This window comes from Dendropsophus ebraccatus, chromosome 9, assembly GCF_027789765.1.
Source record: "Dendropsophus ebraccatus isolate aDenEbr1 chromosome 9, aDenEbr1.pat, whole genome shotgun sequence".
NCBI classification, from domain to species: Eukaryota; Metazoa; Chordata; class Amphibia; order Anura; family Hylidae; genus Dendropsophus; species Dendropsophus ebraccatus.
Window position 1 is genome coordinate 106,356,330 of NC_091462.1, and position 15,833 is coordinate 106,372,162.

General features: G+C 46.7%; 1 protein-coding gene across 2 annotated transcripts in view; it reads left to right on the forward strand.

Annotated features, from left to right (window-relative positions):
* LMF1 (lipase maturation factor 1) overlaps window positions 1-15,833 on the forward strand; it is a 192,355-nt gene that overhangs the window by 165,986 nt on the left and 10,536 nt on the right. For both annotated transcript variants that reach the window (XM_069982140.1, XM_069982139.1), the window contains 2 exons: window positions 2,237-2,390; window positions 9,787-9,970. In XM_069982140.1, the coding sequence (XP_069838241.1) occupies window positions 2,237-2,390; window positions 9,787-9,970 (338 nt within the window). The remainder of the gene's footprint in view (window positions 1-2,236; window positions 2,391-9,786; window positions 9,971-15,833) is intronic.

A 15,833-nucleotide genomic window follows, 5' to 3' on the forward strand; every position in this document is an offset into this window, starting at 1 on the left:
TCTCCTTAGAAAACCTCTCCTGCTCTGGACAGTTCCTGTCTCGGCCAGTGATGTCAGCAGAGAACACTGTGTCAGACTGAAAATAAAACAACATTTCCTGCAGGACATACAGCAGCTAATAAGTACTGGAAGACTTAAGATTTTTGAATGAAAGTAAATTACAATTCTTTATAACTTTATGAAACCAGTTGATTTGAAAGAAAAAGATTTTCACTGGAGAACCCCTTTAAAACAAGTGAACCATCAGCTACATGGATTTTTTTTTTTTTAAACGAACTGATCAGCATTGGCGTGTGGGGATCCCAGTGGCACGTTCCCGCCATTGATTCTAATGGGGCCACATCAGAGAGGGGAGGGAATATTGTTACAGTTTCGGAGGCGGGCCCACTCCTAATGCATAGAGCCGGGCTGGTGCTTAGCCAAAGAATGGAGCCGAGCATGAGAACCAGGCAGGGTTTCCAAAAAATGACCGCACCACCGCCATCCCCACGCCGGTGCCGTTTGGCTCATATAAGAAAAAAAACTGTGTACCTAAGGTACATTCGCTTTAAAGAGGACCTGTCACCCCCCGTGCCGGGGTGACAGGCTCCCAACCCCCAGCTAGATCCCCTTATACTGACCTGATCCTGCCGAGTCCCGCTCCCGGAGCCGGTCCTGTGTGCACTGTGGAGATAGGTCCGGCGTCCATAGAGAATGAATGGAGCCGGACTCATCTCTGCGCCGGATTCTGACCAGGATATCTCTGTCGTGGGGCCGGATCAGGTCAGTATAAGGGGATCTAGCTGGGGGTCGGGAGCCTGTCACCCCGGCACGGGGGGTGACAGGTCTCCTTTAAATTTTGATAATACTGTACCCATTTAAAGGGATTGTCCAGGGTTCAAAAAATATGACTGCAGAAACAGCACCGCCCTTGTCCTCAGGTTGTGTTTGGTTTTGCAGCTAAGGTCTGCTGAAATGAATAGAGTTGTAATACCTTAAACACACTGAGCACAGGCAAGGCACTGTTTTTGGAAGAAGCTGTTATGTTTTCTTTTATAAACCCTTTAAGGCGGTACCTGTAATTTTCATGCTGTAACAGTATGGTACTGTAACTCTTTAAAGAAGATCTCCTCTTGGATTGTAATGAAAAGTGTCCTCTAGTACTATCAGTGGGGGTCCGACCTCCAGGAGCCCCCCATATGTTAGTGCTGCAGTGTCCAATTGACTGTGCCTGTAAATGTGGCAGCACCATCATTGTGTAGGGTCATACTTTGTAAGCCACAAGCCTCGGCCATGAGGGTTATAGTCTCAGAGATCACCTTTAAAAGAATAGCGAAGGAGCCCTGTTGCCAGGAAGCTGCATCTCTGCTGGTTATCACCCTGGAAATTAAACATGTGCCGTAATGGGAAGATAGAGGGACGGATAAGGAGCAAGTTTACTTCAGTCATGATGTGATCACTACCAGAACGGCCACCATTATAACTCCCATTGGGGGGGGGTCACCACAACTAGTCAGCAAGATGGATAATAGTTACTAGACAGGTCTGTACTGAGGATGAGGTATACTTACAATGTGGTGTATATATAGGTATGGTGATATTCTATATACTTTGCTTTATTACAGGGATGGGGAAACTTCGGCCCTCCAGCTGTTGCAAAACTACAATTCCCATCATGCTTTAGCTTTGGCTGTCCAGGCATGATGGGAATTGTAGTTTTGCAACAGCTGGAGGGCCGAAGTTTCCCCATCCCTGATCTATAGGGTTGTAGCTACAGGGGGTGCAGGGGTTTTAGGTCCATGGGCGTCTATGATCCTGAGAGGGGCCAAAGCTCTGTCTGTGCCACAGCAGTATTCAGTGAGCTATATGTCGGTGTTTAGTACACCTGCATTTATTACAGTAATACTGCCATACAGTGCACAGATAATACCAACACATAGTGATCCATTTTTTGCATAAAATGGCTAAAAAGAGCAGACTGCAAAAACACAGTGTGACCCAACCTTAGACTGTGTTCACACTGCGTTCTTTACATTGGGAATGTTCTCCTTCCAATGTATATCCCATCTGTATGCTGCTATATAGCCATGCAGTGACCTACAATGGACAACCTATACTACCCTGAGAGAGACTGTAAAGGACCTTCTTTCGGCCGCTTATTGATCAGTGGAGACCAATGTAAAGCGACTATGAATGCCACCAGATGTAAAGCATACGATGTACCTGTGTACTAGTAACGGTGCCGCGTCCTCCGCAGGGTCCTACATCCGCCAGGTGCTGCACATCTCTCTGTGCATCCTGATCGCCTACCTCAGCGTCCCGGTGGTCCTGAACCTGGTGAACTCCAGACAAGTGATGAACGCCTCCTTCAACCCCCTGCGGATTGTCAACACGTACGGAGCCTTCGGCAGGTACTCCTCTACATCATCATTGGCTGACTACTACTGTAGGAGATTTAGAGATGGCTGTTTAGTGTTCCACCCAGCTTTTCTAGACTAGAAGGAAAATTCAGCAGGTGTAAAAAAAAATAGGGGACGTATTTTTGCTTAAAGGAATAGTCTGTCGATTTTAAAAAATCGTCAATCAGCAGGGGCAGGGGGACATAATAAACAATCATTGCTTACTTCTCCCTGTGACCACCATGTGCCAGGCTCGGGGACCCTCTCCACCCTTGCTGCAAAGGCACGGGGAGAGCTGAGTAATGATTTTTATTATGTTCCCTGTCATTTATTTTTATTTTTTTTACATGGCCGGACTTCTCCTTTAAAGAAGCAATCCCAGATTTATTATAAATCCCTCCAGTGTCCTCTCTTTCATCCCAGCTCTGTTCTATCCATACATTCTAGTTACTCTATCTGGGTCATGTGACCGATGATCAGTCGCCATCCTGACTTTCAGATTTCAAACTGCATCCTTCTGCTATCAATCACACCATGAAGCTTCATCATACAGGAGGTTCTAGTAGCTAAGATGTAGCCCAGAAACACATGTTACTTCCAGGGGGTCACCATGAGATCACATGACCCAACTGGAAGAAACATTTTCAGGAATTTTTAGATAGAAATGAAAAACTAAATAAACTAATAATAACTACAGTGACCTCCAGAGGGATCATGGGGTATTACACCACACATTTAAACAGTCCTGCAGATTATGAAACAATAGAGTGGGGTACATGGCAGGACATATGGTCAGGTAGATGGACGTGTCACTTGTAGGAGCTGTAGTGGTAGACTTACTGTTTATGCTCCTTGCATTGCTGGGCATGTAATGTCAGCCGTTCTGGACATCGCCCAGCTTTCCCATACACACATATATACTAGCTGGTGTCTTGGGGTGCAGTGCTGTTAGATACATCGCCTCCTCCCCGCTCCCTAGCAGGATATTCTGGCCTCCGGCGTTCTCTAATACGATGGAAACTACACCGATTTTTTTTTTTTCCACTATTTTCCTTTTCCATCTGATTCTGGATTTCATGTTCCTGGCCGCGGTGGAAGGTAAACACATGTTAAGGGAATTTTTTTGGACAGTGGAGGCTGAGTGTGCGGGGCCCAGGAGGACGGATGCCGTCCAACCCCAAGACCAGGCCAACACAAACAGCTTCTGGCAAAATCCATCACCATAAAATCATCTCTACCTTAAACTAGATTGCGGAAAGTAGTTAATACCCGCAGTGAGGGGAGTGCGGACAGTGGTGGGGGTATCGGCCTGGGCACAGCACCACCACATGTGTACATGTCAGACCCTCGCTACTCGAATCGTCCCCTTCCTGCTCTGTACATAAAGCCCCTCATAAAACACAAAGCCTCCGTCATGGCAGAGACCTCTTCCGTCCTCACACCTAAGTCCCTCCGCGCTTATAGACATGCTTGTTGTGACAATCAGCCGTCTCCATCTTCCATGATGCTCGACAGTATTGGCACAAAGTCCTAATCCCAATCATTTACTATATGCTACAATTCCTTTAATCCGGCATTGGATAATTAAGAATGGGAGCAAGAAACTAGGCAGAGAGATAGAACAGTCCTCAATAATCCAGAATGTCTGATATCATCCAGCATTTCTCTTCCCTTCACAATAATCTGGGATTCTGATCCTTAGAGGATCTTCAGGTAAATCAGTGTAGAAGGAAAAATTGCAACTTGGTAATAGACTTCGTGTTTTTATACAGCACCGTTTTTCAAGATCTCTGCTGCTGTGAGTGAATAGAGACATTCAGAAGCGGAAAACCTGTCCCAGCCTATTCCCATAGGCAGAGCTGGTATCAGTGTAAGATCTGTAGTACACGGCCTGATATGCTATGTAAGGGTATGTTCACACTGAGTTAAACAGACGGAATTCCGCGGCAGAGCTTTCCGCCTGTCTCAGTGCGTCTTTGCCCATCTATGGGAGAGCGTGCGCTCCCCCGCTGCCTCCGTTCTCCACTCAAAGAAGTGACATGTCAATTCTTTGAACGGAGAGGGGAGAAAGCAGACGCGCGCGCGCCCTCCAATTCACTCACTATAAGACACTGAGCACGACGGTATTCCGACATATTTGCTCAGTGTGAACATACCCTTTGAGAGTGTCAATTACAAGGCTCAATGTCCGTGCAACCTTTGCAGTAAATAGAAAATAATAAAGCTGTATACTTACCTATCCAGGTTCCCCTGTGTCCTCCTGCATGTTCTCTGATCCTCACAGCCGCCGCTGACACTTCTGAAGCCCTCACAGGCCACTCAGCCAGGCACTGACCTTAGACGAGACATCGCTGCAGCCAGTAATTGGCTGAGCTGCCTGTTACTGCAGAGACTGCGGGGAACAGAGAACAGGCAGGAGGACACCCAGGAGCCTGGAGAGGTAAGTAATAACTAGTATTTTTTCTTTACTCTTTTATCGGCTGCGATCGCACACCATGAGCGGTCAGTGGCTGATGATTTTTAAACCCGCTCAGCTGATGATAAGTTCCTTGGCTGGTCGTTGTCTTTATTACACAAAGCAATGTCAACCCGATACTGCCAGATAATTGCCCCATGTAATAGGAGATTTACCACTGCTGCTGTGTACACCTCATAGAGGATGGCCTACCCTGATACATAGTAACAAACCAGCTTTATGATCAGGACTAAATAAGAGGGGTTGACTGTAAACAAGGAAAGGGCGGGGTTTACAGGTAGATGGTGGGATGTGGATGGAAGGGGTGTGGTTTAGATAAAAAGAGTGTAACTTACAGTAAAGAGGCTGTGCAAAGAGGATGTGTAGAGAAAGGGGTGTAACTTACTGTAAATAGGGTGTGGCTTACTATAAAGGGGTGTGACTTACTGTAAATAGGGTGTGGCTTACTATAAAGGTGTGTGACTTACTGTAAATAGGGTGTTGCTTACTATATAGGGGTGTGACTTACTGTAAATAGGGTGTGGCTCACTATAAAGGGGTGTGACTTACTGTAAAAAGGGTTTGGCTTACTATAAAGGTGTGTGACTTACTGTAAATAGGGTGTGGCTTACTATATAGGGGTGTGACTTACTGTAAATAGGGTGTGGCTTACTATAAAGGGGTGTGACTTACTGTAAAAAGGGTTTGGCTTACTATAAAGGTGTGTGACTTACTGTAAATAGGGTGTTGCTTACTATATAGGGGTGTGACTTACTGTAAATAGGGTGTGGCTTACTATAAAGGGGTGTGACTTACTGTAAAAAGGGTTTGGCTTACTATAAAGGTGTGTGACTTACGGTAAATAGGGTGTGGCTTACTATATAGGGGTGTGACTTACTGTAAATAGGGTGTGACTTACAGCAGAAAAAAGTGATTTAGATAAATGTGTGACTTACTGTGTGGCATGAAGCAGGTTTGGTTTAGAGAAAGGGGTGTGCCTTACTATAAATGAGGTGTGGCCTATTATAAAGGGGTGTGGCTTAGCATAAAGAAGGTTTGGTTTAGAGAAAGGGGTGTGGCAGTAAGTAGGGTGTGACTTAGAGTAAGGAGGGTGTGGCATAATAAGGGGTGTGACTTACAGTAAAGAGGGTGTTATTAAAACAAATAGTGTGACATGAGTAAAGAGGGGGGGCTTAGAGGAAAGATGGTGTGTGTGGAGAAGGGAATGGCTTACAGTGATAAGGGTGTGGTTTAGATGAAATAGGGTGGGGCTTGGAGAAAAGGGGGGTGGCTAAGCTAATATGCACCAGAACTGATGATGATTTGCACCTTTATTGTAGCACACAATACTGGTGTAAAGTAAAACAACCCAAGAGGTAACGTAAGGAAGAGTGTCCAGCATGTCTATTAGGATAGGCCAGATCTGGGATAAACTCCACCGGACAGGTAGAAGGAGCGCCATAGTAAAGGCAGTATTAAATAATCCCCTCCAGAGGCTCCAGGACATTGTGCTGGTTGCAGGGCATGCTGGGAGCTGTAGTTGTAAAGGGCAAGGGTTGAAGTCCTCTACAAGAACTGAACCTCCCATCGCTTTAAGAACCGGCATCTATAGCTGGTATTGAGGACCTCTCTCCAGGACGTACAACAACAGGTTAAATCCAGGGTACGACTGCCAAATCGGGGCACCCCGCCGCTCTCCGGGCCGCCATGGACAGCCTCTCTCCGGTCCTCGGTTCCGATTTCAGGCGGCGAGAAGGACCAGCGAGTGCGACGCCAGCCCCGAGACCTCTTGTAATTCCAGCTTGTGTAAACCAATAAAAAAAAGCATTCAGCCGGTAATGAATCTGGGAGTATGTGGGACCTGACATCTCTGAAATCACACAGTAGGAACCAACTTTTATTACTAATTTGGTGTCCCTGATTTACAAAGTGTTTGTTACCGCTGGGCTGCCAGCCACGGCCATAACTCACCCTGCACTGCTACATATGAAACGTGCGGCCGGGGGGCGGGCGGCCCCCACAATCTACGCTCCTCAGATCTGCCGGGATAATGTTCCATTTCTTAATCGCGCTCGAGACGGGCCCTGGGGACCACATGGCACTGCTGTGCCAGGCTTAACCCTTTTGTTGCCCCCCCATATAACAGGATGTTCACGGTCAGAGCATTAGGTAATGGGGAGACCTCGCTGTCCTCCTCTTTGGACGTCCCCGTTGATTGTTTTGGCGTTGGATAATGTTTGCGCCTCTTAACCCCTCTTGGTGATCGGCCGGAGGGACCACCTAAGTGCTGACGACTTATCTCCCTCCAAATTACAGGGTGGGGGAAGAAGGGTTAAAAAAAAAAGAAAAGAGGAGGCATCTCTTCCCACCACCCGATATGATGCAGCAATAAGTGTATACCAGCATGTGACCTCCGCAGCTTGTGACCTTAGTGTGACATTGCACCTGTGGTCCGGGGTCACGACACGCAGAATCTGAGAAGTTTCTCTCAGCTCTTACCGAGTATATAGACCCCGCTCAGACACTCTGTACACTCCTTTCAGCTTTCCGGAATTTAAAGGGGTTGTCCACTTTTTCCAACCCATTGTAATACGTCGTATTAGATAATTCTTAAAGCATAGAGGAAAGTCCGATGATCCTTTTTTTTTTTTTTTTTTTTTTTATATTTAGAAAAAGTAGAATAATTACAATACCAAATACAAAAACATACTACAGAAAAGGGAAAATTATCATCTCAAGGCAGGGGTGATATCTGTAAATACTTAACACCTCCTAATATATCTAACCAAACCCTTTCATATAATACATTTAAGTATACTGTGGGCCAATGTGGGGAGACCCCGTCCATATCAACAAAACAACCAGGCCTTAAACCTTAAACTAGAATTGTGCGCCGGGGACGAACCGCAAGCCCCCGAAAGTTCCAAAATGGCGAACCGACCAATCCGGCCCGAAGACACAAACTACCGGGAAGAGAGAATCCAAACTCCAAAAAAAAAAACACACAACAACCACAACCAGAACATCAAAACAAACAAACAAAAGAACAAATACAAAACACATATTTCCATAATCCTTTTTTTTTTTATATTACTTAAATTCTGCGAGGTTTTCCAAGCTCACCAACAATGAACCTCTAATATCCAACAATTACCACCACGTGTCTCATCTGTTGGACACGTCCAAAAGACCAGGGTTTCGCATAGCCCTCAGGATCTGTCTACTTACCCTTTGTGCCATTACTACTCCCCTGGACCCTTTTTAAACAGAGAGTTCGCATATTTATGTAAATAAATTAGTTGGAAGTGTCCATTGGCTTCTGTCCCCACTCAGAAGACTTCAGACCTCATAAGACATCCCTCCAATCATCTTAAAAAACAAAAACAAATAAAAATTAAAATATATATAAATAAAAGAGAAAAGATCTCACTCAATTCCTCGGCAGGGCCCATCATAACCGAACCAGTCCGATCGCATCCTCTCAAAACCTCTCGATGAGCTCAACAGTTCCCCTCCCGCCCACTAAATCACAGTAAACCATAATTAAACCCAACAGCCAACAAAAATCCCCTGAATAGGGGTCCCCCAGACCGACCCACAGATCACAAAACTAGTAACTTATAACAAACTTAACCCCCACACCCTAACTCCCGAGACATCCAAAATTGTATTTTCAATCTATTTCCCTTTATCCCCTCTATATACAAAACTAATCTACCAAATTAACATAAATTATGCTATCCAAAAAAATAACCCCCCTCCCCCCTCCCACAACCACCCATCCACTGGAGAAGAAAAAAAAAAAAAAACATCATTGATAAATCAAAATACATCTTTGCCATTGAGCCATACTAGGGACTTTAGAAGATAACCAGTTACGTACAATTAGCAATTTAGCACAAAATAGACCCTTAAGAAGACCCTTTTCTTGGTTGTCAACTTTAATTTTGCCGTGTCACCCAACACTATCAATTGAGGGGTGCGTGGGATTACCAAACCTAGATTCTGTTCCATTTTTTTTAACACCTCACACCAGAAATTATATAAACTCCCACATGACCAAAGTATATGAATGATATCAGCCCCATACTCCCCACACCTTGGGCACCTATCCTCACTCCATAAAGTCCGATGATCCTTGATAGGAGGTATAAAAAGTGTCTTGGGGGACCCACCCTGTCGTTCACTTCAAGGATAACCTGTTGATATGAATGGACATTGTGTAATACTTAATTCCTCCTCTGGTGGCGCTGCAGGGAAATTGAACACTTACAGATTACAGCTGATCATTGGTGGTCTAAGCATATGGACCTTTCTAGATATGGAGAACTTACTGACAGATTTCATTATACTACTGTATCTATGAACCAGGAGGCTCAGGATGAATAGGGAGAAAGTGTCTGAAATAGGGCTGTACATGCATCTTAAAGGAAAATGTTTTTCTTTTCTATCAACTGGTGCCAGAGATTTGTAATTTACTTCTATTTAAAAAAAAAAAAAAAAACACAGTGTATTCCAGTACTTATTAGCTGCTGTATGTCCTGCAATAAGTGGTGTATTCTTTCCAGTCTGGAGAGCAGGAGAGGTTTTCTATTGGGATTTGCTACTGCTCTGGACAGTTCCTAACATGGACAGAGGTGGCAGCAGAGAGCATTGAGTCAGACTGAAAAGAATATACCACTTCCTGTAGGACGTACTGCAGCTGATAAGTACTGGAAGATTTTTTAAATAGAAGTAAATTACAAATCTCTGGCACTTTCTGGCAACAGTTTTTATGGAAAGAAAAAAGATTTTGGTGAACAACCCCTTTTAAGATGGCTCAGTTTTCATTTGTCTTTGTTGTAGATATTCATGAACCAGGAAGCCAAGGATGAACCTAGTTATTTACGTCCGGCCTATATAGGAGACCCCAGTCTTGTGGGGTTTTTTTTCATTATTGTTTTGTTCATGCAGTGTCACCAAGGATAGAACGGAGGTGATCATCCAGGGGACGTCCAGTCTGGATCCCAATGACCCCAAAGCTGTTTGGGAGGAATATGAGTTTAAGTGCAAGCCTGGAAATCTGACTCGCCGTCCCTGCGTCATATCGCCGTATCACTACCGCCTGGACTGGCTGATGTGGTTCGCAGCTTTCCAGGTAAGGAGCCTCCTGTTGTTCTTCATGTCCAATACAGTTCTTGTGTTCTGGTCCTGGGACAGATCCTTGTGTTACTGATGTAGTAAAGCAGAGTTCTCCAGCATGGGGCTCTCCAGCTGCTGCACAACTACAACTCCCAGCATGCCTGCACAACCACTGACTACATGGTTTTCAGATTAGAACAATGTTGCATAGTGATGCTTACAGGTGCGGCACCTCTCATTTAGCCATTCCAATGCTGCAGTTTTTTTCACTTTGCAGCAGTGAAAGGGTTATATGACTGCTGCTGGTGTTAGTGATTAGCTCCAGTGTATATATAGCCACTCCTCCTACTCTGACCTCATCACCTGTATTAATTGCATCTGTTTGAACTTGTTACCTGTATAATAAACACCTGTCCACACACACAATCGCGCTCCAACCTCTCCACTGTGGCTGAGGCCAACGAGCTGTATATGGAGACTAGGGGCAAAATGATAGACCTGCACAAGGCTGTGATGGGCTATAGGACAAAAGGCAAGCAGCTTGGTGAGAAGGAAACAACGCAGAACTACACGTTAGGACCTGGTCAATGACCTTAAGAGAGCTGGAAACACAGTCTCACAGATTACCATAAGTAACACTAGGCCGTCATGGAGTATAATCTTCAGGGCACGCAAGGTCCCCCGGCTCACATCAGCACAGGTCCAGCCTGTGTGACGTCACCAGTGACCATCTGGATGATCCAGAGGAGGCATGGAAGAAGGTCATGTGGTCAGATGAGACCAGAATAGAACTTTCTAGTATCAACTCCACATATCATGTTTGGAGGAAGAAGATGGATGCTTACAACCCCCAAAACGGTCCCATCTGTGAAGCATAGGGGGGAAACATCATACTTCAGGGATTTTCTGTAAAGGAGACAGGATGAGTGCAACATATAGAGTAAGAATGGAGTGGGCTATGTAATGCCAGATTTTGCCCAACAACTTCTTTCCCTCAAGGCCCTATTCCACGGAACGATAATCGTTCATAAACTCGCTCCAACGACCGCTCGTTAACGATAATCGTTCCGTGGAATAGCTGTAAACCAGCGAATGACAACTGCAAAATCATTGGTGAGTCGTTCAAAATTGTTTTTCAGCATGTGGAAAAATAATCGTTGGTCTTTGAAAGATAATTCGCTAATCGGTTCGTAAAATTAGAAATCTTTCAGTCGTTCGTAAAAAGGTTTTAAAAAAGTAGGTGTGTCGTATGGTCATGATCACCCCAGCGAACGTTTTAAACGACCATGTAACGACCGCAAATAATCGTTACACTACATATATCGTTCCCGTTCCCACGTGTGTTATGTGTTATGAACGATAATCGTTCCGTGGAATAGGGTAAGAGCAGTGAAGATGGGTGGTGGCGGGGTCCTCCAGCTGACAATGACCCCAAACACACAGCCAGGACAACTAAGGAGGAGACACACAGGACAACTAAGAAGGAAACACAGCCGGGACAACTAAGGAGGAAACACACAGCCAGGACAACTAAGGAGGGAACACACAACCGGGACAACTAAGGAGGAAACACACAGCCGGGACAACTAAGGAGGAAACAAACAGCAGGGACAACTAAGGAGGAAACACACAGCCCGGACAACTAAGGAGGAAACACACAGCCGGGACAACTAAGGAGGAAACACACAGCCGGGACAACTAAGAAGGAAACACACAGCCGGGACAACTAAGGAGGAGAAACACAGCCGGGACAACTAAGGAGGAGAAACACAGCCGGGACAACTAAGGAGGAAACACACAGCCGGGACAACTAAGGAGGAAACACACAGCCAGGACAACTAAGGGGGAAACACACAGCCGGGACAACTAAGGAGGAAACCCACAGCCGGGACAACTAAGAAGGAAACACACAACCGGGACAACTAAGGAGGAAACACACAGCCGGGACAACTGAGGAGGAAACACACAGCCAGGACAACTAAGGAGGAAACACACAGCCGGGACAACTAAGGGGGAAACACACAGCCGGGACAACTAAGGAGGAAACCCACAGCCGGGACAACTAAGGAGGAAACACACAGGACAGCTAAGGAGGAAACACACAGCAGGGACAACTAAGGAGGAAACACACAGGACAGCTAAGGAGGAAACACACAGCCGGGACAACTAAGGAGGAATCACACAGGACAACTAAGGAGGAAACACACAGCCGGGACAACTAAGGAGGAAAGACACAGCCGGGACAACTAAGGAGGAAACACACAGCCGGGACAACTAAGGAGGAAACACACAGCCGGAACAACTAAGGAGGAAACACACAGCCGGGACAACTGAGGAGGAAACACACAGCCGGGACAACTAAGGAGGAAACACACTGCCGGAACAACTAAGGAGGAAACCCACAGCAGGGACAACTAAGGAGGAAACACACAGCCGGGACAACTAAGGAGGAAACACACAGGACAGCTAAGGAGGAAACCCACAGCCGAGACAACTAAGGAGGAAACACACAGCCGGGACAACTAAGGGGGAAACACACAGCCGGGACAACTAAGGAGGAAACACACAGGACAGCTAAGGAGGAAACACACAGCAGGGACAACTAAGGAGGAAACACACAGGACAACTAAGGAGGAGACACACAGAAGGGACAACTAAGGAGAAAACCCACAGCCTGGACAACTAAGGAGGAAACACACAGCTGGGACAACTAAGGAGGAAACACACAGCCGGGACAACTAAGAAGGAAACACACAGCCAGGACAACTAAGGAGGAAACACACAGCCGGGACATCTAAGGAGGAAACACACAGCCAGGACAACTAAGGAGGAAACACACAGCCGGGACAACTAAGGAGGAAACACACAGCCGGGACAACTAAGGAGGAAACACACAGCCAGGACAACTAAAGAGGAAACACACACCCGGGACAACTAAGAAGGAAACACACAGGACAACTAAGGAGGAAACACACAGCCGGGACAACTAAGGAGGAAACACACAGGACAACTAAGGAGGAAACACACAGCCGGGACAACTAAGGAGGAAACACAGCCAGGACAACTAAGGAGGAGACACAGCCAGGACAACTAAGGAGGAGACACAGCCGGGACAACTAAGGAGGAAACCCACAGCCGGGACAACTAAGGAGGAAACACACAGCCGGGACAACTAAGGGGGAAACACACAGCCGGGACAACTAAGGAGGAAACCCACAGCCGGGACAACTAAGGAGGAAACCCACAGCCGGGACAACTAAGGAGGAAACACACAGCCAGGACGACTAAGGAGGAAACACACAGCCGGGACAACTAAGGGGGAAACCCACAGCAGGGACAACTAAGGAGGAAACACACAGGACAGCTAAGGAGGAAACACACAGCAGGGACAACTAAGGAGGAAACACACAGGACAACTAAGGAGGAAACACACAGCCGGGACAACTGAGGAGGAAACACACAGGACAGCTAAGGAGGAAACACACAGCCAGGACAACTGAGGAGGAAACACACAGCCGGGACAACTAAGGAGGAGACACAGCCGGGACAACTAAGAAGGAAACAAACAGCCGGGACAACTAAGGAGGAAACACACAGCCGGGACAACTAAGGAGGAAACACACAGCCGGGACAACTAAGGAGGAAACACACAGCCGGGACAACTAAGGAGGAAACACACAGCCGGGACAACTAAGGAGGAAACACACAGGACAACTAAGGAGGAAACACACAGCCGGAACAACTAAGGAGGACACACAGCCGGGACAACTAAGGAGGAAACCCACAGCCGGGACAACTAAGGAGGAAACACACAGCCGGGACAACTAAGGAGGAGACACAGCCTGGACAACTAAGGAGGAAACACACAGCCGGGACAACTAAGGAGGAGACACAGCCGGCACAAATAAGGAGCAGCTCCGTAAGAAGCAATTGAAGGTCCTGTAGCAGCCTAGACAATCTCCACACCAGAACCCAATAGGAAATTTTTGGAGGGAACTGAAACATAATGTTACCCAGCCAAAGCCCTGAAACCTGAAAGATGTGGAGATGATGTGTGTGGAGGAGGGGGACACAATCCCTTCCGCAGTGTCTGTAAAACTGGTCAAGAAGTCCAGGAAACGTCCGACCTCTGTAACTGCAAACAAAGGTTTCTGGACCAGATATTGAATGGGTTGTTCACCAAAATGTATTTTCTTTATATAGATTTGTTTTTTAATTCTCATAAAAAAAACTCAAGTCTTCCAGTACTTATCAGCTGCTGTATGTCCTGCAGGGAGTGGTGTATTCTTTCCAGTCGGACACAGTGCTCTCTGCTGCCACCTCTGCAGCAGCAAATCCCCATAGAAACCTCTCTTGCTCTGCAGACTGGAAAGAATACACCACTTCCTGCAGGACATACAGCAGCTGATAAGTACTGGAATACTTGAGACTTTTTTTTTTCTCTGCTGAACTACCCCTTTAATCTCATTATGCAAGTGAGGATGAGAGCCCGGATGTTGGGGGTAGTTGTGGAGCAGCCAGGCTCCCCCTTGCTCTGCATGGTCCTGGCGTACAGCGGTGTTTGTGCAGGGACTCTCACCACCTCGTGCTGCTCGCTCTGCAGAGTTTTGGCTCTCTCTGCTGCTCCTATCACTGCTAGTGAAAACACCTCCAGACAAATGGGGCTTTCAGGATCCGGTAGGGGAGCGCTGTTTACCCCACAAACAACCACTCGCTAATCCCACTGCAAATATACAAGCTCACCGCCCTGTGTATAAGGGATTATTTACCACCCTGCGGGGCTGAGGTTCCATGATGGCAGGAGGGGGGGGGGGGGTCTGTGCTTCTGTTATGGAAGTTTCTTAAAAGAACTTTCCATGCTAAGGTGACTAATATATGCAGTAGATATCCTCTGTGTACACTACCTACATGTCAGAGGAATGTAGTAATATGAGGGCGACTGTGTTGCCATTGGCTATAATGCAAATCTGCGTCCCTGATCCAATATGTACACAGCAAACAGATACATTTAAAGGGGTAGGAGCTCATTTTGTGTACGATGGGTGTAGGTCTGAACCATTGAAGCACCCCATCATGGCTGTGCTGGAGACCTGGGTGACCTCCAGCAGGATTAGAAAAATGTCAGAAAGAGCGCCCCCACATTGTCTATGGTTGTGTCTGGTATTGCAGCTCAGCTCTTCAGAAGTGCCTGGGTCAGAGGTGCAATATTACACACTGCGTATAAAGAGACAGACAGTAGATGAATGGGTAGGGGATTAGATGTACTGATCTAATAATTTTATACCAGTTGAATAGATATGATCCCAGTATTTGTAGAAAGGGTTAAATAAATCCCTATTACTACTCGGAGGGTCCCGCGGCGTGGACGTCAGTCCTATTTACAGTGCAGGAACGTGTCCAGCAATAACAGCACCTCCTGAGTTTATGGGGGGCTCCCGGGGAGACACACATGGGGGGGCATTAGATTAATGGTAGCAGTATGGGAGTGCTGGGTATGGCCGGGCGTGGACAAGAGAAATATTTAGCCAAAGCTTCTTATTTATGCTGTGGAGCCTGTAGCTGTAGGGTCAGGGGTCACTGTGTCAGTCGCCGGTTGGCACCATTGCAGTAATAGTGACAATACCAAGTGTATGTACATTTGTCTTCTGTTATGTGAAGGTAACAAGTGATAGGGAAGTATAGAGGAACTGATCCTGGGGGCCCACCAGAGGAACTGATCCAGGGGGCCCACCAGAGGAACTGATCCTGAGGGCCCACCAGAGGAACTGATCCAGGGGGCCCACCAGAGGAACTGATCTAGGGGGCCCACCAGAGGAACTGATCCTGGGGCCCACTAAAGGAACTGATCCTGGGGCCCACCATGGGAACTGATCCAGGGG